Source organism: Acinonyx jubatus, chromosome A2, assembly GCF_027475565.1.
Source record: "Acinonyx jubatus isolate Ajub_Pintada_27869175 chromosome A2, VMU_Ajub_asm_v1.0, whole genome shotgun sequence".
In the NCBI taxonomy this organism is placed as follows: domain Eukaryota; kingdom Metazoa; phylum Chordata; class Mammalia; order Carnivora; family Felidae; genus Acinonyx; species Acinonyx jubatus.
In genome coordinates this window covers 156,354,690-156,372,627 of record NC_069383.1, presented here as the reverse complement: position 1 = coordinate 156,372,627, position 17,938 = coordinate 156,354,690, and the positions used below count along the sequence as shown (strand labels likewise).

Sequence of the window (17,938 nt, the reverse complement as noted above, 5' to 3'; positions counted from 1 at the left end):
ATTAAAAAAAAAAAAAAAAAGTCTATTTATTTATTTTGAGAGGGGGGAGGGGCAGAGAGAGAGAGAGAGAGGAGAGAGAATCCCCAAAACTCCACATTCAGCGCAGAGCCTGACTCGGGGCTCGACCCCACGACCCTGGGATCATGACCTAAGCCAAAATCAAGAGTCAGACGCTTAACTGACTGAGACACCCAGGCGCCTCTGGTCCCACAGATTTTAAGCTACGGCACCACTTGGTGAAGAAAATGTTGCAGTGGACGGCCCGGGGGCATGGAATGGGGGTGCTGTAAGATCAGGGCGTTAATGGATGGAGTGCCCCTCTTCTCCCCACGCAGGACAGACTGTGGGGCTCAGCGGTCCCGGATGTCTCCTTGCTCTTCCTGGGGTCTGGGTTTCCCGGTGATGGGAGGGACAGGTGGAACTATGGCACCGAGATGTCAATTCTGGGGTGACACAGATCTGGGCAAAAGATTTCCCTGCTCAGCCGTGTCCAGCACGAAGAACTGCCCAGGTCTGTGACCCACAGCATTTTACCGGGAGTCAGGGAAAGCGCTACCTTCCCTTTGGTCACCCCGGCGTGGGGGATCTGGGCACAGAGGCTACTGAACGATGTAGAATGAATGAAATAGAATGTGCTTCCGTCCACTTTTCACCGGGATGAGCTGGGCGGGGGGCACTTAAAGCTGGGGACGCCGACGAAGAAGACAGGAGGTGTAATTGGGGGAGAGACAGAAAGAAACAGAAAGGAAACTATTCTATGTATATTATCAATGTTTTGGAGAAGGAAAAACACAGAGTGTGTCTGGGAAAAGGTCTAAGAAATGACAAAAAGGAAAAATGCAGGTGGCAGGCCCCTTAGGCAGGTCCCCTGGCTTGTCACCATATAGAACTGAAATGTCTTTTTAGTATATCATATTCGTGAATGAATGAAGGTTTCTCTTTGCCATTCCTTTTTTTTTTCGTTTTTTTGTTTGTTTGTTTGTTAAAGCATGTGAATGCCTCGTCTTGGATTTTTTTTTCCTCTACAAGTGTCTGAACCTTCACGAAGTTTTATCTCCCATGAGCATTAGAACCTTTCCATAAGCCAAATGAGTAATGCCTCTCCTGGCCAGGACATTTGACGGGCCCATTAATAAGGGAGTAGCAGATTGGGTGCTTTGGTGGGGGGCAGCGGGGATGGGGAGGTACTTTCTGAGAGGAGGGGAAGCAGGGGCCATCTGTGGGATTCAGGAAAGCTGGGTTCTTATCCCACTGCTGCTACCGGCTTGCGGTGCCCGGGGAAAATCCCTTCCCCTCTCTGGGCCTCAGTTTCCCCATCTGTGAAAGGAAGGAGCTGGGGTGGTCACTCTAAAGGCTATGGATGCAAAGATGTTTTTTATATCTGCTGATGAGAAAATCCTAATGGTGTAAGTGACACTGGTAACAGCAATAGCCATCTGGCTGACCGGATGGCTCAGTCAGTTGAGCGACCGATTCTTGGTTTCGGCTCAGGTCATGATCTCACGGTTCATGGGATCAAGCCCCACATCCTGCTCGGGATTCTCTGTCTCCCTCTCTCTCTGCACCTCCCCTGCTCAGTCTCTGCCCCTCAAAAATAAGTCAACATTTAAAAAAAAAAAAAAAAACAAACCCAGGCGCCTGGTGGCTCAGGTCATGATCTGGCGGTCCATGAGTTCGAGCCCCGCGTCAGGCTCTGTGCTGACGGCTCAGAGCCTGGAGCCTGTTTTGGATTCTGTGTCTCCCTCTCTCTCTGCCCCTCCCCTGCTCGTGCTCTGTCCCTGTCACTCTGCCTCCTCCGATCACAGGAGTAATATAACAACAAGGATGACAATAATAGTAAATATTAGCAGTGGCAGTATTAACAGCAATAGTGAGTCACTGGTCTCTGATGATGGAGTTAGGTTCTAAATGCTGCATTCTACCTAAATTAGCCTTTCCTTCATGACTTTTTTTTTTTTAAAGCAGGTTCCAGGCCTAGCTCACGACCCTGAGATCACGACCTGAGCTGAGATCAAAAACTGGACACCCGAGCGACTGAGCCATCCAGGCGTGCCCCCTCCGCCCCGCTTCACGACTTTTTAACGTCCCTGACACGGCCGAAAAATCTGCTCGTGATGTCCTGCGTCTTTAGTTTTAACGTGACTCCGTTCTACGTATCGGCGTATCTCGTAGGCGTGAAATACACACCCCATGTCTCCGGAATGCAGCTACTGGACGCACTGAAGGAACGGCAGACCCGATCGCATATGGAACTTCACCAAGGGGCGTTCTCCACTTGGGAAAATCTCAACACTGGTGGCCACTCCCTCGTGTCACCTGAACGGCCCACAGCACCCGGAGCCAGCCAGCATTTCCAGCTGTCGCATTCCTGGGGACTCTGCACGCAGGGCCTTGCGTCACTTAACTTTGCCCTCTGGACTCTTCTCGACTCAAAGTGTGGTCCTTGGACCAGCATCAGTCTCCCCTGGGAGCTCCTTAGAAAGGCAGGATCTCAGGCTGCACCTGAGACCCAAGGAATTAGAATCTGTAGCTTAAGATCCCTGGGGATTCGCGCACACATTCAATTTTGGTTAAGTGCTGGCCTAGTGCCTATGTCATAGAACAGAGCCACTTAAACACATCATTAAAAAATCAATATGATGCCCTCGTGGTGATAGAAAAGAAAACTAACGGGACATCAATGAATGTAAGAACGATGTCTGTTTCAACATCGTTGGGCTCCTATATATAGAATCACCACAGGACCGGAAGGAGTGTTCCAAAATACCAAGAACACGAGGATGCTGTTTCCCACTGGGCAGGGCTCTGGCCTGGAACAGGCCTCCAGAAGCCTGAACCCCGCTCTCCTTTCAATTCCGAGGGCCCAGTGTGGCTTTTCAGATGGCTAAAAAAGATGGCTGCCTCATTAACAGCTAAAAACGGTCTGCATGTACCGAGTACTTAAGGTGTCGGCTGCTCTTCCGGGTTTTTTCCATGAGTGATCTCTTAATTCCAGCAACGACCCAAGTGGACCCACCGCCATCTCCATTTTACAGAGGAAACGGAGGCCCAGAGACGTGAAGTCACCGGCGCCAGGTCACACAGCAACTACATGGAACAGCGCCAAGAATTCTGGGGGGGGCGTGGGGGGGGGCGCGGGGAATTTCTCATAGATGTTCCCAGAGACATGGCACCAGGGCGAAATGGTGGGCCTGCAGCCTCTGGCCGCGCCACCTACTGCACGTGTGACCTTGGGCAAGGCGCTCCACCCCTGGGTTTCCAATCTGTGACACTGGGATCCATCAGCCGAGGGGGTGGGGGCGGGGCGCAGGGCAGGGGGGCGGGGTGCAGGGCTTGGGGGCGGGGCGGAGGGCAGGGGGCGGGGCGCAAGGCTGGGGGGCGGGGCGGATGGTGGAGGGGAAGAGGTGGAGAGGACGGAGACGCTCCACCAGAGGAACGGGCCCCACGGCCGGCGTCGTTACTACCGCTGCCACCAACCCAGATCAGGGGTCACACGCACTTACTTCCTCCTCCGGTGGCGGCGCTCTCGGTCCTCCCTGCGCGCTGCGTCCGCCTCGTAGGAGGCCGGGGGCCCGTGCCGGTGCCGCCTCCTCCGCTCGCCGCCCTCGGGCCCGTCGCCCTCGCCGCCCTCGCCGCCCCGGGCCGGCCGGCTGCCCTCGCGGTGCCGGGACCTCCGCTCCGCCTTGTCCTCCGCGCCCTCCTCGCCCGGCCGGCGGTGGGCCCGGTGCCGGCGCGGCTCGCCGTCGGCCCCCGTGCGGGGCGAGCCGCTGCGGCTCTCCCTGCTGCCCCCCTGCCGGTGGGCGTGCCTCCGGTGGGGGTCCCCGGCCTTGCCCCGCTCGGCCTCGCCCTCCCAGAAGCCCGGCTGCTCCAGGCCGCCCTCCCGCGCGTGGTGGTCCGACTCGCGGCCGTAAGGCCCCTCCCGGCTCAGCTCGGCCTCCTGGCTGCCGGCCCAGGGCCTGCGGGGGTCCAGGCCCATCGAGCCGCTGGGGTCCCGGGCCCGGTCGTGGTAGCGGGCCTGTTTCCTGAGGAAGTCCTCGGCTCGCTGCTGGCCGAGGCGCTGGTCCACGGTCGGCTCGGCCGCCCGGCTCTTGTTGGTGTTGTTGTTGCGGTTTTCCTGGGGGTCGACCACCAGCGGCCGGTCCAGGTGGGTCTTCATGTCCGGCCGCAGATGCCGGGCGTACGAGGCCTTCCAGCGCTCGTCTGGGTCCATCTCGTTGTACAGGGCCTCCCGGCTGGCCAGCAGGTTCTGCTTCCGCATCTCGCTGGTCCGCTGCTCCCACACCGACTTGGTGGGCTTCTGGTTCTTCTGCTGCTCCTTTCTGCAAGGGAAGGGTGGGGGTGGGGGGTGGGGGTTAGAGCGCTGGGCCACGTGGCCTGCTCAGGCCCCTCTGGCGAATGTCTCGGCCCGGGGGGGGGGGGGGGGGGGGGGGGGGGGGGGGCGGCTCTCCACCGGGGAGGGTATTTCAGCCCAACCAGGTGGCTCGGCCTGTGCCGAAAACTCAAGCTGGCTGGGCATCCTGGCCTAGCCAGGGCCTTGGCCCAGGTGGGTGTCTCCATCCAGCAAGGTGTCTCTCTGGGTGTGACTGATGGGGGGGCGGGTCTCAGCCCAGGTGGGTGTTCCCGCCGTCCTCTCCAGGCTTCCTCAAATTGTAGCACGTGACCCCCTGGGGGATGTAGCCTTGATGGTCAAAGTATGTTAACCTCTAGGATAAGCCATCACAGTGGACGTTGGCCTGGAGCAGATTCTGGAATCGTCCACATGATCTGTTAATTCTGGGTCATGGAGGGTCTGGGTGGTCCCAGGGGGAGTCAGGGTGGGCACTGGGGAGTCTTGGGCAGTACTTATTTACCCACAGGGCCGGTGCTGACCAGCCTGCAGCCCAGTCTGGGGTATACAGACTTCTCTAGGGTTTTTGCGGACATTGATAGTTTTTTTTTTTTTTTTTTTTTACATTTATTTATTTTTGAGAGACAGAGAGAGAGCACAAGTGGGAGAGGGGCAGAGAGAGAGAGGGAGACCCAGAATCTGAAGCAGGCTCCAGGCTCTGAGCCGTCAGCAAAGAGCCCAACACGGGGCTCGAACTCAAGAACCGTGAGATCGTGACCTGAGCTGAAGTTGGATGCTCAACCGACTGAGCCACCCAGGTGCCCCATACAGACCACCACCTTCCATAGACTGCACACCTAAACTCGCTTGTCTGATTATGTGTTTTCCTGGGCTCTCCTTTCACAGCCACCTCTCCTCCTTCCACTTTGGCAAAGAAAGCCCCCTCCCCACCGTCACATCATGCACTGTCCCTCGGTGTGCAACGTCCCTGGGACATCCGACACAGGCAGAATGTGGGTTGGCTCAACGAATCTCCCTTTAATCAAGATACCTGAACTCTCACCACCTCACCACCTCTGATTCACCAGGGAACTCTGTCCACTCTACCTTTCATGATGTGTCTAGAACTCAGCTACATCCATCACCACGGCCACCACCCCACTGCAGTCCCACGATCTCTTTTGTATGGACCAATGAATGTAGTCTCCAACCTGGTCCCCTGACTCTCACCCTTGTTCCCTACAGCCTGTTCCCTTGACAGCTGCCAGAGGGGGCCCATGAGCACCCGAGTCAGGTCTTGCCCCTCCTGTGCTCCAGAGCCCTCCATGGCCCCCATCTGACTCAAATCAAAAGTCCACAGCCCACCCGTGACCCTGCATGATCTGCTTATCACCTCTCTGTCTTCACTTCCTCCCACTCTCCTCCTTCCCTCCCTCTACTTCAGTCACAGTGGCCTGCATGTTCCCTAAACACACTAGGCACATTCCTGCCCCAGGACCTTTGTATATACTGTTCCTGCTGCCTGCTATGATCTTCCCTAAGATCCCCCTGCCTGGCTCCTCCCTCACCTCCTTCTGGTCTTATCTCCTTCTCAGCCAGGTCTTCCACGGCAACTTTATTTAAAGTCCCAACTCTCTCCACCCCTGGCTCCCCCTACGCCCCTTAACCCCCTATTAATACCATATCCCCAGTTGCTAGAACAATACTTGGCACGTAAGAGGCGCTTATTAACTATCTGTTGAGTACAACTGGGCGATAGAGCAGAAGCACCTCTTCCTAAAGCTCACCCCTGTCAGGGACTGGTCCTTGCCCCCAAATTCTTGACTGGGAGGGTGTAGACATGAGGACCCTGGACAGCATTCTGGAGTTCAGGGCACTTACACAGCTATGGACATGTTGGCGGCTGACAGAGGACTCACTTCTGCCACCTCCTTGGCTTTCTGCAGGGCCAGCTTCTGGTTGGCTGCCTCTTCTTCTTCCTGTTCATCCTGAAAGACACACGGGGTCCCTGTTCACAAAACATGAACCAGGCCTTGGGGCCTCACTGCTGACCCTACTGCCACCAAAGGGCAACATGGGAAAATATTTACAAGCAGGTGTGGCCTGGGTATCGACCCCCCCCCCCCCCTCCGCCTGCCCTGAGCCGAGCCCCGCAGATCAGAACAGGTGCCCCGTGTCGGTCAAGTGTACTGCTATCCCCTCTAGGTGCAGGCTCAGTCTCCAGCTCGTTCTTAATCCTGTTTTAGGACACAGCCAGGAGAAAACCAAAGGGGAAAGAGATTCCCTTGCTTTCCCACAATGGAGACTTTTCTGCACCCCGTCTCAACGAGCCGGAAATTAATGCAAAGACCTCCCTCTCACTCTACCTTCTGGGTTAAGCTCTCCGGACCCAGACTTTTTAAAAACACGGACTAGCCCCCACATGCAGAAGACCTGGCCCATTCCGTGCACTGCCAACAGCTTCCAGAAGGGGAATCGGGAGAGGAGCTTATATTCCCGGCTGGTTAGGTTCAGAGAGGAGGAGGGTGGAAGATGTTTTACAAACACAGAAGAAGATGTGTTGGGGCTTTAAAGCCTCCTTCATTCAGCCTTCATGCAGGGCCTCATTTGTAAAACAGAAAAGCCCACAAAGAAAAAGCAAAGGAAAAGCAACGAGGAAGGAATGGCCAGAGAGGAACCCACCAGTAAGAAGCGTCGGGCTACGTGGCAGGGTGCCTCTCCCCCTGCACTGCGATCTCTGGGGCCAGAAGCAACCTTAACCACCTCGGAAATGGTCAGATCAGGACGCTCTCTCAGTGGCCACACAGAGCTGGGCCCCGACCAGCCACCCCGTTCTCAGAAGGCCTTCTTTCCTTCTGGCATCTCACCCAGCGTTTCTCAGAGCTGGGTCCCTGGACCACCTGCCTCAGTGGCATTGTAGATGCAGGTTCCCAGGTCCCCCCCCGCCCCCCGCCCCCAAAAAGCCCCGGGCTGGGCCCCGTGGAATCTGCATTTTCAACAAGCTCCTGGGCGAGTATCAAACACGCTCGGGCTTAAGCAACAGTACACGTGGGTCAGAGCACAAGTTCTGGACCCACGTGGATTCAAATCCCAGCTCCTTCGCTCGCTGTTAACGTCGCCTCTGGGTGCCTCGCTATCCTCACCGAAAATTTCCACTCTCCCTGGCTCTCCCATCTGAGCAGTTCTCACCCCCTGAGAAACTGATTTCGTGTCTGTCCCTCCCTCCCGAATGTCAGCCCCGCGAGGGCAGGGATTTCTGCCTTTTTGTTCACTGCCATATCCTTGGCTCTTAGACCAGGCTCTGCTCACAGGAGGTGCTCAAGAAATGCTTTTGAAAGACACAATCTGTAAAAGGGGGGCTCAGAGAACTTGATTCCGGGGGTTTCTGAGAAGATTCAATAAGACCAACACATCGGGGGCTTAGCGGGGTACCTGCCTCATGAAATGCCCAAGAAATACCTGCAGGATAAATGAAGGAAACAAGTTGGTCTGAAGGAGGATGTCCCCACTAAATAGATGATCTCGCCTTTCTTTCTCTCATGCTCCCAGCGCACCCTCTCCCCCGTGACAGCCCCTGAGGACGGGCTCTTGGAACTCGGATGAGCATACGGTTGGATTAGCCCCTGCCGTGTGCTTGGGGCAGCAGAGCCTTCCGTTTCTCCCCCCCCCACCCCCACCCCGCCAGTCAGAGTGGGGCCCGGGAAACTCTCTCTCCCCCCTGCCAGGGCCAGCAGATGGAGGGTTTGGCAACGGGCAACGTCCGCTCAGTTCGGTTCAGTTCCACGAACGTGTCCTGAACACCTCAAAGCACTAGAGATGGGACCATGAAGAGGAGGGAAGCCCCAGGCCGGGCCCTCCTGGGCTCACAGGAAGACTCTGCACATGTTCTCTTCATGTGATGGGGCTGTTTCCCAACGCCCTCCTCTGAAATTGCAGAAAAGGTGCCAGCTTCCTTTGTGCAGTGCGCAACCTGTACAACCATTCCCAGCAGCCCTGCTCGTGGGCTCTCCCAAGGGTGTGAGCGGTGTTCCTGAAAGCAGTGTTGCCTCCTCTGTGCCCAGCTGAGACGCATCCAAGTTCCAGGGAGTCCAAGGCTGCTCTAAGAGGCATCTGACACGAAGTTTTGCTCCCTTTATTGGGCACTTACTGTAGAGCAAGAACTATGTCGAGTACCTGACGTGCACAGTGTGCTACTGTGAATAGTAGCTGCTATTATCATACCATCTGGGGCCAGTGACTTTGCCTTTCTGAGCCTCAGTTTCCCCTTCTGCAAAAGGGAGAGGACAGCGATGCCCAGCACCGGCAGCATCTAATTCTTTACTGATGTCACTTGGGAGCGACGTCCGGCCAGCTCCCAAGCTCATGGGGCCACGAGGTGAGCCTCAGGCCCCTGTGTGGGTTTTCCCACCTGTCCCATCCCTTCAGGTCTGGGGTGGTGACAGTGCCTGCTGGCCTGGGGGCTACGCCATTCCTTGGAGAGGTCCCTTGACGCTCCCCGCTCCCTATAAATGGGCCCTCGGGTGGAGCCTGCCATCTGTTTCCTGTGGCAGCCCCGCAGCCTTACGCCCCCCCACCTTCTCTGCTGTGGAATCCTCTTGATCAGAGACAGACTGTTTCAGGGGGAAGGGGCTCCTTCTCCCGGGGAACAGAGCCTCCAGGGCAAAAGCTCGGACCCTGTCTCCACCCCCACGCCCAGCACAGTGCTGATCGGCCACAAGCAGGCGGTAACTTTGCCCGAGGGAGAAGCATTCTGCCACCAACTCCACCTTGGTGAGCTCCTGGGCGTTGGCCAAATTATCCACCGCGATGGCTAAGAACACGTTCAGGAGGGTGTCTGCAGGCGCTGGAGTCAGGGAAAGCACCACCACTCGGACCCCGGGTACCCGGGCCTCGAGGACCCTCCCTCGCCGCCCGGCTGCTCCGCCAGTCCCGCCCCCGCCGGCCCCGCCCCGCGGAGGATACAGTTCCCGAAGAGCGTCAGCACGATGAAGTAGATGGAGAAGACCATGCCGCCCTGCACGCCCCCCTGAGACTTGATACCGTCATACATGACCTCGTTCCAGTCTTCGCCCGTCAGGATCTGAAAGGGGACGGAGAAACACACAGCCAACCCCTCTCAGCCACGGGCCCCGCGGAGACGCCTTGGCTGCAGGTGGCTCTTGGGGCGTGGGAGGGGCCACCCCTGCCCTGAGGGGCTCTCGGCCTGGCTTCCAGGGAAAGGTGCCTCTGGGGGAGTCACAGCTCGTTCTGTAACTCTGTCCTGCCTCGTGTGACCAGGGGATTCACTACAGATGGGGCTGTGCCCCCCTAAATTCATAGGTTGAAGCTCTAAAATATATATATTTTTAATGTTTGTTTTTGAGAGCGAAAGAGAGAGTAAGACAGAACGTGAGCAGGAGAGGGGCAGAGAGAGAGGGAGACACAGAATCCAAAGCGGGCTCCAGGCTCTGAGCTGTCAGCACAGAGCCCGACGCGGGGCTCGAACTCACAGACCGTGAGATCACCACCTGAGCCAAACTCCCCAACTGTGAGATCAGGACCCGAGCGGAAGTCGGACACTTAGCCGACTGAGCCACCCAGGTGCCCCGGTCTGTTTAAGATCTAAACGCTCATGTGACGGTATTTGGGGATGGGGGGTAATCAGGGTTAGATGAGGTCATGATGATGGGCCTCTCATCATGGGAACTGGGGCCTTAAGAAGAGATACCAGAGAACTTGTTCTGTCTCTCCCCATCTCCATGCCACGTGAGGACACGGTGGGAAGGTGGCCATCTGTAAACCAGGAAGAGAGTCCTAACCAGGAACCAACCCCGCGGGCACCTTGCTCATGGACTTCCAGCCTTCAGATATACGAGAAATAAATTTCTGGTGCTTAAGCCGCATAGTCACTGGTCCTTCTGGCCTGCTGTGCCTGGGGGCAGGGCGGGTGCCAGTGACGGGAGAATGTGTCAGGCACAGGGAGGCAGGTGCTGGCAAACACAAGTCTCCCTGATGCTTATGGGATGGACGACTGAGGGGACAGGCGTGCGTCACCCACACGCTCACTAAAAAAAAAAAAAAAAAAAAAAAAAAAAAAATCCAACTTCCCTCCTCTGTAATATTTCCACAAGGATAAACTAAATGTGAATCAACTCCAAAAATGTCAACCCGTTAATGTGGGTTTCTCAGCCTCGCCCCTGCCTGCTGACATTTGGGGACCGGGTCATTCTCTGTTAAGGGGCCGTCCTGGGCACTGTGGGGTACCGAGCAGCAGCCCTGCCCTGTACCCACCAGGTGCCTGTAGCGTAACTCCCCCAGGGCTGTGACAACCAACCACGGTTCTAGAACTTCCAAGTGTCCTTGGGGGACAGACCCCCCCCCCCCCTCCTTAGACAAGAACCCCTGTGCTCAAGACCCACCATCAACAATCTTCATGGCTACTTTCCCTTTCTAACCCCCTGTCCAGGGGTTCTCTTTTAGAAACTGCCCTCCCCGGGGAAGGAGAAAGTAAAGTCACATTTTCCATAGATTTCCTGTCTCCCCCACCCCACAAAGAGACAGAACCCACCAGGCTCTGGTGATCCCAGCCAGGTCAGTCCCCAACCTCAGGGCATGTGCCCACACAGATGCAGCAGTTGGTTTGGGGAGAGCACCCAGGGTCTCTCTGCCTTGGAATGTGGGATCAGGGGCATCTCCTAATCCAGGGAGGATGGGTGTGGTAACCATGCCTCATTTTCTGTATTCTGATGCTGTGACTTGGTGGGGGTCGGGGGTTTGTTGACCCTGGAGGGGGTCAGGGCCAGCTAATTCCTAGACATAATGGCCAACTTGCCCACGGTGTGCACTTTTCAAGTGCAAACCAACCACCTCCTCTATGGGGCTCTTACACTCGGGGCCCACAGTCCCCTGATCTTTCTCATCAGCTAACCCGAGATGGCCCCCACGCCCAGAGCCCCGCTGAAATCACTCCAGCTAGCCACTTCTAAATCTGCTTACCCTGCCTCGCGGGATCCTTCCTGCAGAAACCACAATAAAGGCTTGTGCTCATGTTCCCCCTTCTCTGCCTCCTGACCTCCCCCTCGTGGCCCTGCGTGGCCCGCCGTGGACTTCCTCTCTCGGGATCTCCAAGTACAACAGACTGCCTTTCCAATGGCATTTACCCACCACTGTTGATTGAGGTTGCGATCTCACGGAGATCTGCTGGCCTCACCGTGCCTGAATAATTCTAAAACCTGTATTTTAAAACAGCGGGACAAGGCAAAGCGGAGGAAGAGCGATTTGAGGAACCCCCCTCCTATGCTGAATGGTTGCTTCAGTCTCTGGCACTAAGAGGTATCCGCCCACGGGGGCCAGGTGAAGACCGTACCTGAAACACTGTCATTATTGCTGCTGGAAAAGTGTCGAAATTGGTAGGAGGAGTCCCTTCATCGAAGTTAAACCTGCGGGGAGGACACAGGCATTTCACGCTGGCCCTGCCCTGGGTGCTCTGAGGGCTTACTTAGCTCAGCATCCTGTCTCCAGGGCAACATCTCCAGCATCTCTGTTCCCCAGGACACCCTGACTGGTACCCAGGACCCCGCCCATCTGGGTGAATACACTGGGCTCCCGGAGCCACGAGGGGGGCGGTCTGCGGGATGGAGGTGAGCCTGGGTCTCTGGACGCACCAGACCCACTTCTGTCCCCGCACGGGACCCCAGGGAAGCGGAAGTCAGGGAGTCTGCTGAGCGCTTACTGGCCGCCGAAGAGTTGCATTCCCAAAAGGGCGAAGACCACGATGAACAGGAAAAGGAGGAACAACAGGCTGATGATGGATTTCATGGAGTTGAGAAGAGAGACGACCAGGTTCCTGAGTGATGCCCAGTACCTGCCAGCAGAGCCCGGGTCGGGGAGGGGCGGTCAGGCCGGTCAGCTGAGCCCGCCCGTCCCCACAAGCTGGAGGCGGCCCCACCCCGGTCCCCATCCCCGCCCCTGCTGGGATGCCGGGGGAGCTCCAGAGACTTACTTTGTGACTTTGAAAATACGCAATAACCTGAGGGCTCGTAACACGCTGATTCCAAAGGATGTGCCGGGTTTTATGACGGCCCAGATGACCTCGAAGATGCTCCCGATGATAACCTGGAGCAGAGAACCTGGTCTCGCGTCCAGGGCCCTGGAAACCGTGCCCTGGCCCCGGACCTTACGGGAACCCAACCAAGATGCCCCCACACGGAAGCAGGGTGAGGGTCTCCACCCCGAGAAGCCTCGAGGGGCCCCTGGGTACTGCAGTAACCATTTCCTTGCGTTTTTTCAGAAATCGAAGTGAAACCCACAGAACGTCAAAGTAACCACTTGAAGCACAGAACCCGTGGGCATTTCGCGCATTCACAATGTTGTGTCAGCGTCACCTCTATGCAGTTCTGAGACATTTTCATTGCTCCCCCAAGAGACCCTGTCTCCCCACGAGCAGTCACTCCCCATTCCTTCCTCCTCCCCACAACCACTTACCTGCTTCTGGTCTCTATGGATATGTCTATTCTGGACCTTTCACAGAAATGGAATTATGCAGTATGTGACCTTTTGGGTCTGGCTTCTTTCACTGAGCATAACGTTTTTTGAGGTCCCTGCCCCTTGAAAGTTCTCAAGCATCATCCTTAACCAACATACAGTCGTCTAGTTTTTATCCTTTTGATCTTACGTGAGCGGAGCGGAATCCTGCTCTACGGGCTGATTTTTGTCAATGTCTGTGGCTGGTCGCCTCTCCTTGCTGTGGAGAATTCCGTTATATGGCCGTGCCACAGTTTATTTCTCCATTTTGCTGCCATGCGATATTGGGTCCTTTGGTTTGGAACTTTTATAAACGAAAGAGGGCCTGAACGTCTCCCTCCCGCTGGTAGTGGCTAAAAGTTTGGGAACCTCTGTGTCCTCACCGGTATCTGGGATTGCCCTCTCATTGCTTCTGCCTTCGGCTGCGTCTCTCACGTCCAGACGTGACCCTACTGTTCCCTTTCTGATGTGCCCAGGCATCAGCCGTTCTTGGCCAGAGCCGGAGAGTTGAACTTCCTATCAACGAGAGTACTCACCCCACAGTCAAAGCAGTTGAAGGAAGAGTGGAAGTAAGGCCGCGTCCCAAGCCCGTACATTTTTATAAACATTTCGGACATAAAGAGTCCTAAGAAAATGAATTCTGCATAGTCTAGAAGGGAGAGGAGGGAGAATGGAAAGGAAGTTAGGTTTGTGGAGTGCGTGGCGGGGGGGGGGGGGGTGTTCCAGGCGGCTCTGACTTTCCTGTTAATAACAACCCCATCCATCTGGCCTGGCAGGCAGGGAGAGAGGAGGGTCGTTGGTGGCCTTGGCTAAAGATTATGCAAGTTTCCTTTCCACGGGCCTCAGTTTCTCCTCTGTTAAAGTGAGGAACAACAATTGTCCCCCACCCTCCAACCCGCCAACCCCTGGCCGATCTTAAAAAGGAGTGGGGAAAGTTCCATGGCTCTCCACCACGCACTTTTTTGCTCTGGTTCAACGATAACAGCTGGGCACAGGTCCTTGCCAAGGACTCAGGTTTTGTGCTGGCTGGTGGGTTCCTGCGTGCTTAGTACGTTTTATTTTTTTATTTAAAAAAATTTTTTTTCACGTTTTATTCATTCTTGAGACACAGAGAGACAGAGCATGAACGGGGGAGGGTCAGAGAGAGAGGGAGACACAGAATCCGAAACAGGCTCCAGGCTCCGAGCTGTCAGCACAGAGCCCGACGCGGGGCTCGAACTTACGGACCGCGAGATCATGACCTGAGCCGAAGTCAGACGCTCAACCGACTGAGCCACCCAGGCGCCCCAGTACGTTTTAAAACTAATGAACGAACGAACGAACGAACTGCCCGACTAACAAAATAACAATGAGCCCAGGATGCCATAATCTAAGAGTTATGATAAGTCCACTTTTACACGCCTGAGCTCGAAAGGAGAAACTGAAATAGAAATCATAATGGTGTCCTTTTAGTAACCTTTGTGTCAGGGGCTTAGTTGGAGACTCAGGGGCAACCAATCTAAGACACGGCCCTTCTCCCAACTTGGAAAACCTATCTGATGCCCCCCCCCACCCCCCGGTAGAATCCTGTCTTGTTGATGTCTAAAAGTCTTGGACAAGATAAAGCACTTTTGTTCTTTGGTAAGAAAGCATGATAGTCCAAACGCCCTGGGGAGAGGTAACATATGGGAATTTGTTTGCACCAGCAGAGAAATGGCTAATTTCAAGACCTTTTCGGAGAGAGCTTTCTCGGTGGGGTAAGGAGGCTTTCTGAGCGGAAGAAAACAGAAAGGAAGACAAAGGACCCAAACTTCCAAGAGTTTCAGTTTTGGTCACATAGTTAATTCTGTTTGAAAGCCAAGGGTGTTGGGGCACCGGGGTTGCTCAATCGGTTAAGTGTCTGACTCTCGATTTTGGCTCAGGTCACGATCTCACGATCCGTGGGTCCGAGTGCCGCGTTGGGCTCTGTGCGGGCAGTGCAGAGACTGCTTGGGATTCTCTTGTCCTCTCTCTCTGCCCCTCCCCGCCTCAAAAATAAACAAACATTAAAAAAAGAAAGAAAGTCAAGGGTGTTTCTTTTACCATTCTTTTAAGAGGTGGTTTGAACCGTCAAGGTCCTTCACACTCATTCCTGACCGAATCTTCTTCCCCTTAGTGTTTTGGACGCCAGGGAGCTCCTAGTGTCTGAGGGAAACCAGGGTCTCTGGGATCGTCAGGCCAAAATATCAGCGAGGGACATCTGGCTGTAACTTCTGGTGCATTCTGAGAACCACCAGAAACAACTTTGGGAAACCTGCTCCCTAGTTACCATGGCAACCTGGTTGCTGGCAATGCACAAGACCTGAGAGAATTGTCTGTAGCCCGGGAGGGTCGGGAAGAACTTTCAGGGCCCAATAAACCCAATTTCCAGATGAGAAATCTGAGACCCCGAGAAACGACCACACCTCACGGATCCTAAGACACACGCTTTTGTTCAGTTTGACATCTGGGAAATTGGGGTGTATCTTCAAATCGACATGTCCTCGTTTAAGATAGTAGCCCTGCTTTCTTTCTTTGTGGCAAATAAAATAAAAAGGGTGCTTTATAAACGAAGACGCTTTCCGCTGATGGCTGGCTGTCGGTAGTGACTTGTCCGGGGTCACACGATGAGTTAGGAGCAGAGCGGGCACTGGGAACCCAGGTCATCTGGTGACCAGGGCAGGGATCTGTCATTAGTCACAGTTTGGATTCTGGGTTCAAATCCTGGCTTTGTCACTTACTAGCTGTGTGTTCCTGGGCAAGTTACTTAACCTCTCTGTGTCTCCTTTTCCTCAAACGGGGATAACTAGAGGACCTTTACAGACACAGAAGCCCAGGACAGGGAGTCCCAACTCTCTGTTCCTGAACCAGGACAGACAGAGCAAAGTGATTAGTGTGGAGAATATGGGAGATTAAAAATAGACTACCAGAGGAGATTAAAACAAGAAGTAAAGAGTCCTCATTTGTAAGACTCCACGGGGACCAAATGCAATTACGAGGGTTGGAACTAGGTCAGGGCTCTCAGAAGGAGAGCTGGCCCCTGGGGAGTGTCCTGAGGGGTCAACCAATGTGACGGAGAACAGTAAGGGTTACAAGGAAATAATGACCTGGACCAGGCTCCTAGGCCTCTCTAGGCTGAAGACTCGACTGTCTCCAGTGGCTGTCTGGGTCAACCCCGAACCAGGCCAGACGGGGCAAGAAGCTACGAACCTAAGTCAGGCCAGTAGATGCAGGTGGAGGGCAGCCAGCAGGCAAACGGTGTTGGGAAATCCTCACTCGGGGCCCACAGGCCAGAGCCAGGGTATGTGCTTGCCTTCCCCACCGCCAGACGCTACTCTTATTGATTTCTCAGAGCTCTTTATTTTTTAAATCGCGGTCAGAGGTCTCCCCACCTCTCACTGCTTCTCCTCACCCCCTCCTGGCCATCAATTCTGATACTATCACATGCTAACTCCTGGAATCTGGAATAGGCCCAGAAAGGCAAGGCCTTAGGGGTCCTGGTAGCCATTGAAGAAGCCAGATGTTCTCATAGTTGTTGGGGCAGATCTTCTAGGAATGAATCCCGGATATAAGGAGGTCATAAAGGGCTAGAGAGGAAAGTGGTTGGGGGGGGGGGCGGGAAGAAGAAGGTTTGAAAGAAGAGGGGAGAAGCAGGGAGTGTCAGAAACGAGCAAATGGGGACAACATAAGGGCCACTCTTTGCCCCTAAAGCATCCCCCTCTCTCAACCACAAATCACTCATTTTAACATCCCCAGAGATATTACCTGTTAATTGCATGTGTGTTTCTGTCTCCATCTGGCTGTCCTGTGGTCTTTACCCTTTTCTGTCTCTCTTCCAATGCCCCCTTCACCAGCACCCTTATGCCTCTCTTTTAAAAAGCATCACAGGGGCACCAGGGTGGCTCAGTCAGTTAAATATCCGACTTCGGCTCAGGTCACGATCTTGCAGTTTGTGAGTTCGAGCCCCACAGTGGGCTCTGCGCTGACAGCTCGGAGCCCAGAGCCCGCTTGGGATTCCTGTGTCTCCCTCTCTCTGCCCCTCCCCTGCTCGTTCTCTCTCTCTCTCCGTCTCTCTCTCTCTCTCAAAGAATAAATAAATGTTAAAAAATTTAAAAAAAGTATCACAGAAGTATTTGGTGGCCTGAATTCCAGCTTCCAGCCCTCAGGCCCAAAGACTCATTGAGGTGCCAGCTGCAAACACGTCCACGTCAAAGGGCAGATTCAACAAGGGCTAAGGAAGGAACACGCGGCACCACAAGTGGGAAAGGGTGTGAGGAAGGGAGCGGGAGTGGGCAGGGGCGGGGCCGGGCGGTACTCACAGAGGAAGTCGGAGAGCCACTCGGGCTGGTTGTAGTGAACAATAGCGACACACAGAGTGTTGAGGGCTACCAGACTGAGCACAGTCCAGTAGAAGGCCTGAGTTTTGACCATGCGGCGGATGTAGAAACGCATCCTCCTCTCCTTTTTGTGAAAAAAAGTCGAGTTCTCCAGCTTGGCACTTTTAATGCTGGCTCGGGCGAAGGGAGACCCTGCCGAGGAGAGGACGGAGAAGGTCAGGGTGTTCCTGTGGAGGAAATTAACCGCCGCGCAGCCGCGGCACAGAATCCGGCGAGGGGATCCATCAGCTTCCCGGGCGAGCCGTCTACCCCCCGGGGGAATCCACCATGACCCAGGGACGTAGCGTTCCAGAACTGGAGCTTACAGGAAGGCAAAGATCATAGTATCGCAAACGACCAACGAGAGCTCTGGATGTCACGGGGAGACAGATGGCTCTCCACTGATGATGCCAACCTCCTGCATCTCCCTCTCCTGCCGCATCTGATGGCTCTGGGGGTCATGCCACGGTGGGGGAATGAGGAAGGAGCTTCTGCTCAGGACCCTCGCTGCAGGGAGAACTCCTGGAAAGCCTCCAGGAAGAGGTGTGGCTAGGACATTTAGTTTCCGTGGACACTTCACTTTAGACGTGAGCAGCAAAGAATCTGCCTGCATACGCTTTTACTTGTGGAGCACCTACTGTGTGCCAGGCTCTACTCCAGGTGTTTAGGACACTCTAGTTAGCAGAGCCCTGCCTTCCTGGGACTAATCTCCATTTGGGGAGAGAGAGAGCAAATA

At 55.1% G+C, this 17,938-nt stretch overlaps 1 protein-coding gene across 7 annotated transcripts in view; it reads right to left on the bottom strand.

Annotated features, from left to right (window-relative positions):
• CACNA1A (calcium voltage-gated channel subunit alpha1 A) overlaps positions 1-17,938 on the bottom strand; it is a 281,855-nt gene that overhangs the window by 69,233 nt on the left and 194,684 nt on the right. For all 7 annotated transcript variants that reach the window (XM_053219793.1, XM_053219790.1, XM_053219791.1 and 4 more), the window contains 9 exons: positions 17,146-17,355; positions 13,366-13,478; positions 12,309-12,421; positions 12,039-12,170; positions 11,673-11,745; positions 9,290-9,407; positions 9,094-9,161; positions 6,209-6,315; positions 3,504-4,319 (listed from right to left, as the gene is read on the bottom strand). In XM_053219793.1, the coding sequence (XP_053075768.1) occupies positions 3,504-4,319; positions 6,209-6,315; positions 9,094-9,161; positions 9,290-9,407; positions 11,673-11,745; positions 12,039-12,170; positions 12,309-12,421; positions 13,366-13,478; positions 17,146-17,355 (1,750 nt within the window). The remainder of the gene's footprint in view (positions 1-3,503; positions 4,320-6,208; positions 6,316-9,093; positions 9,162-9,289; positions 9,408-11,672; positions 11,746-12,038; positions 12,171-12,308; positions 12,422-13,365; positions 13,479-17,145; positions 17,356-17,938) is intronic.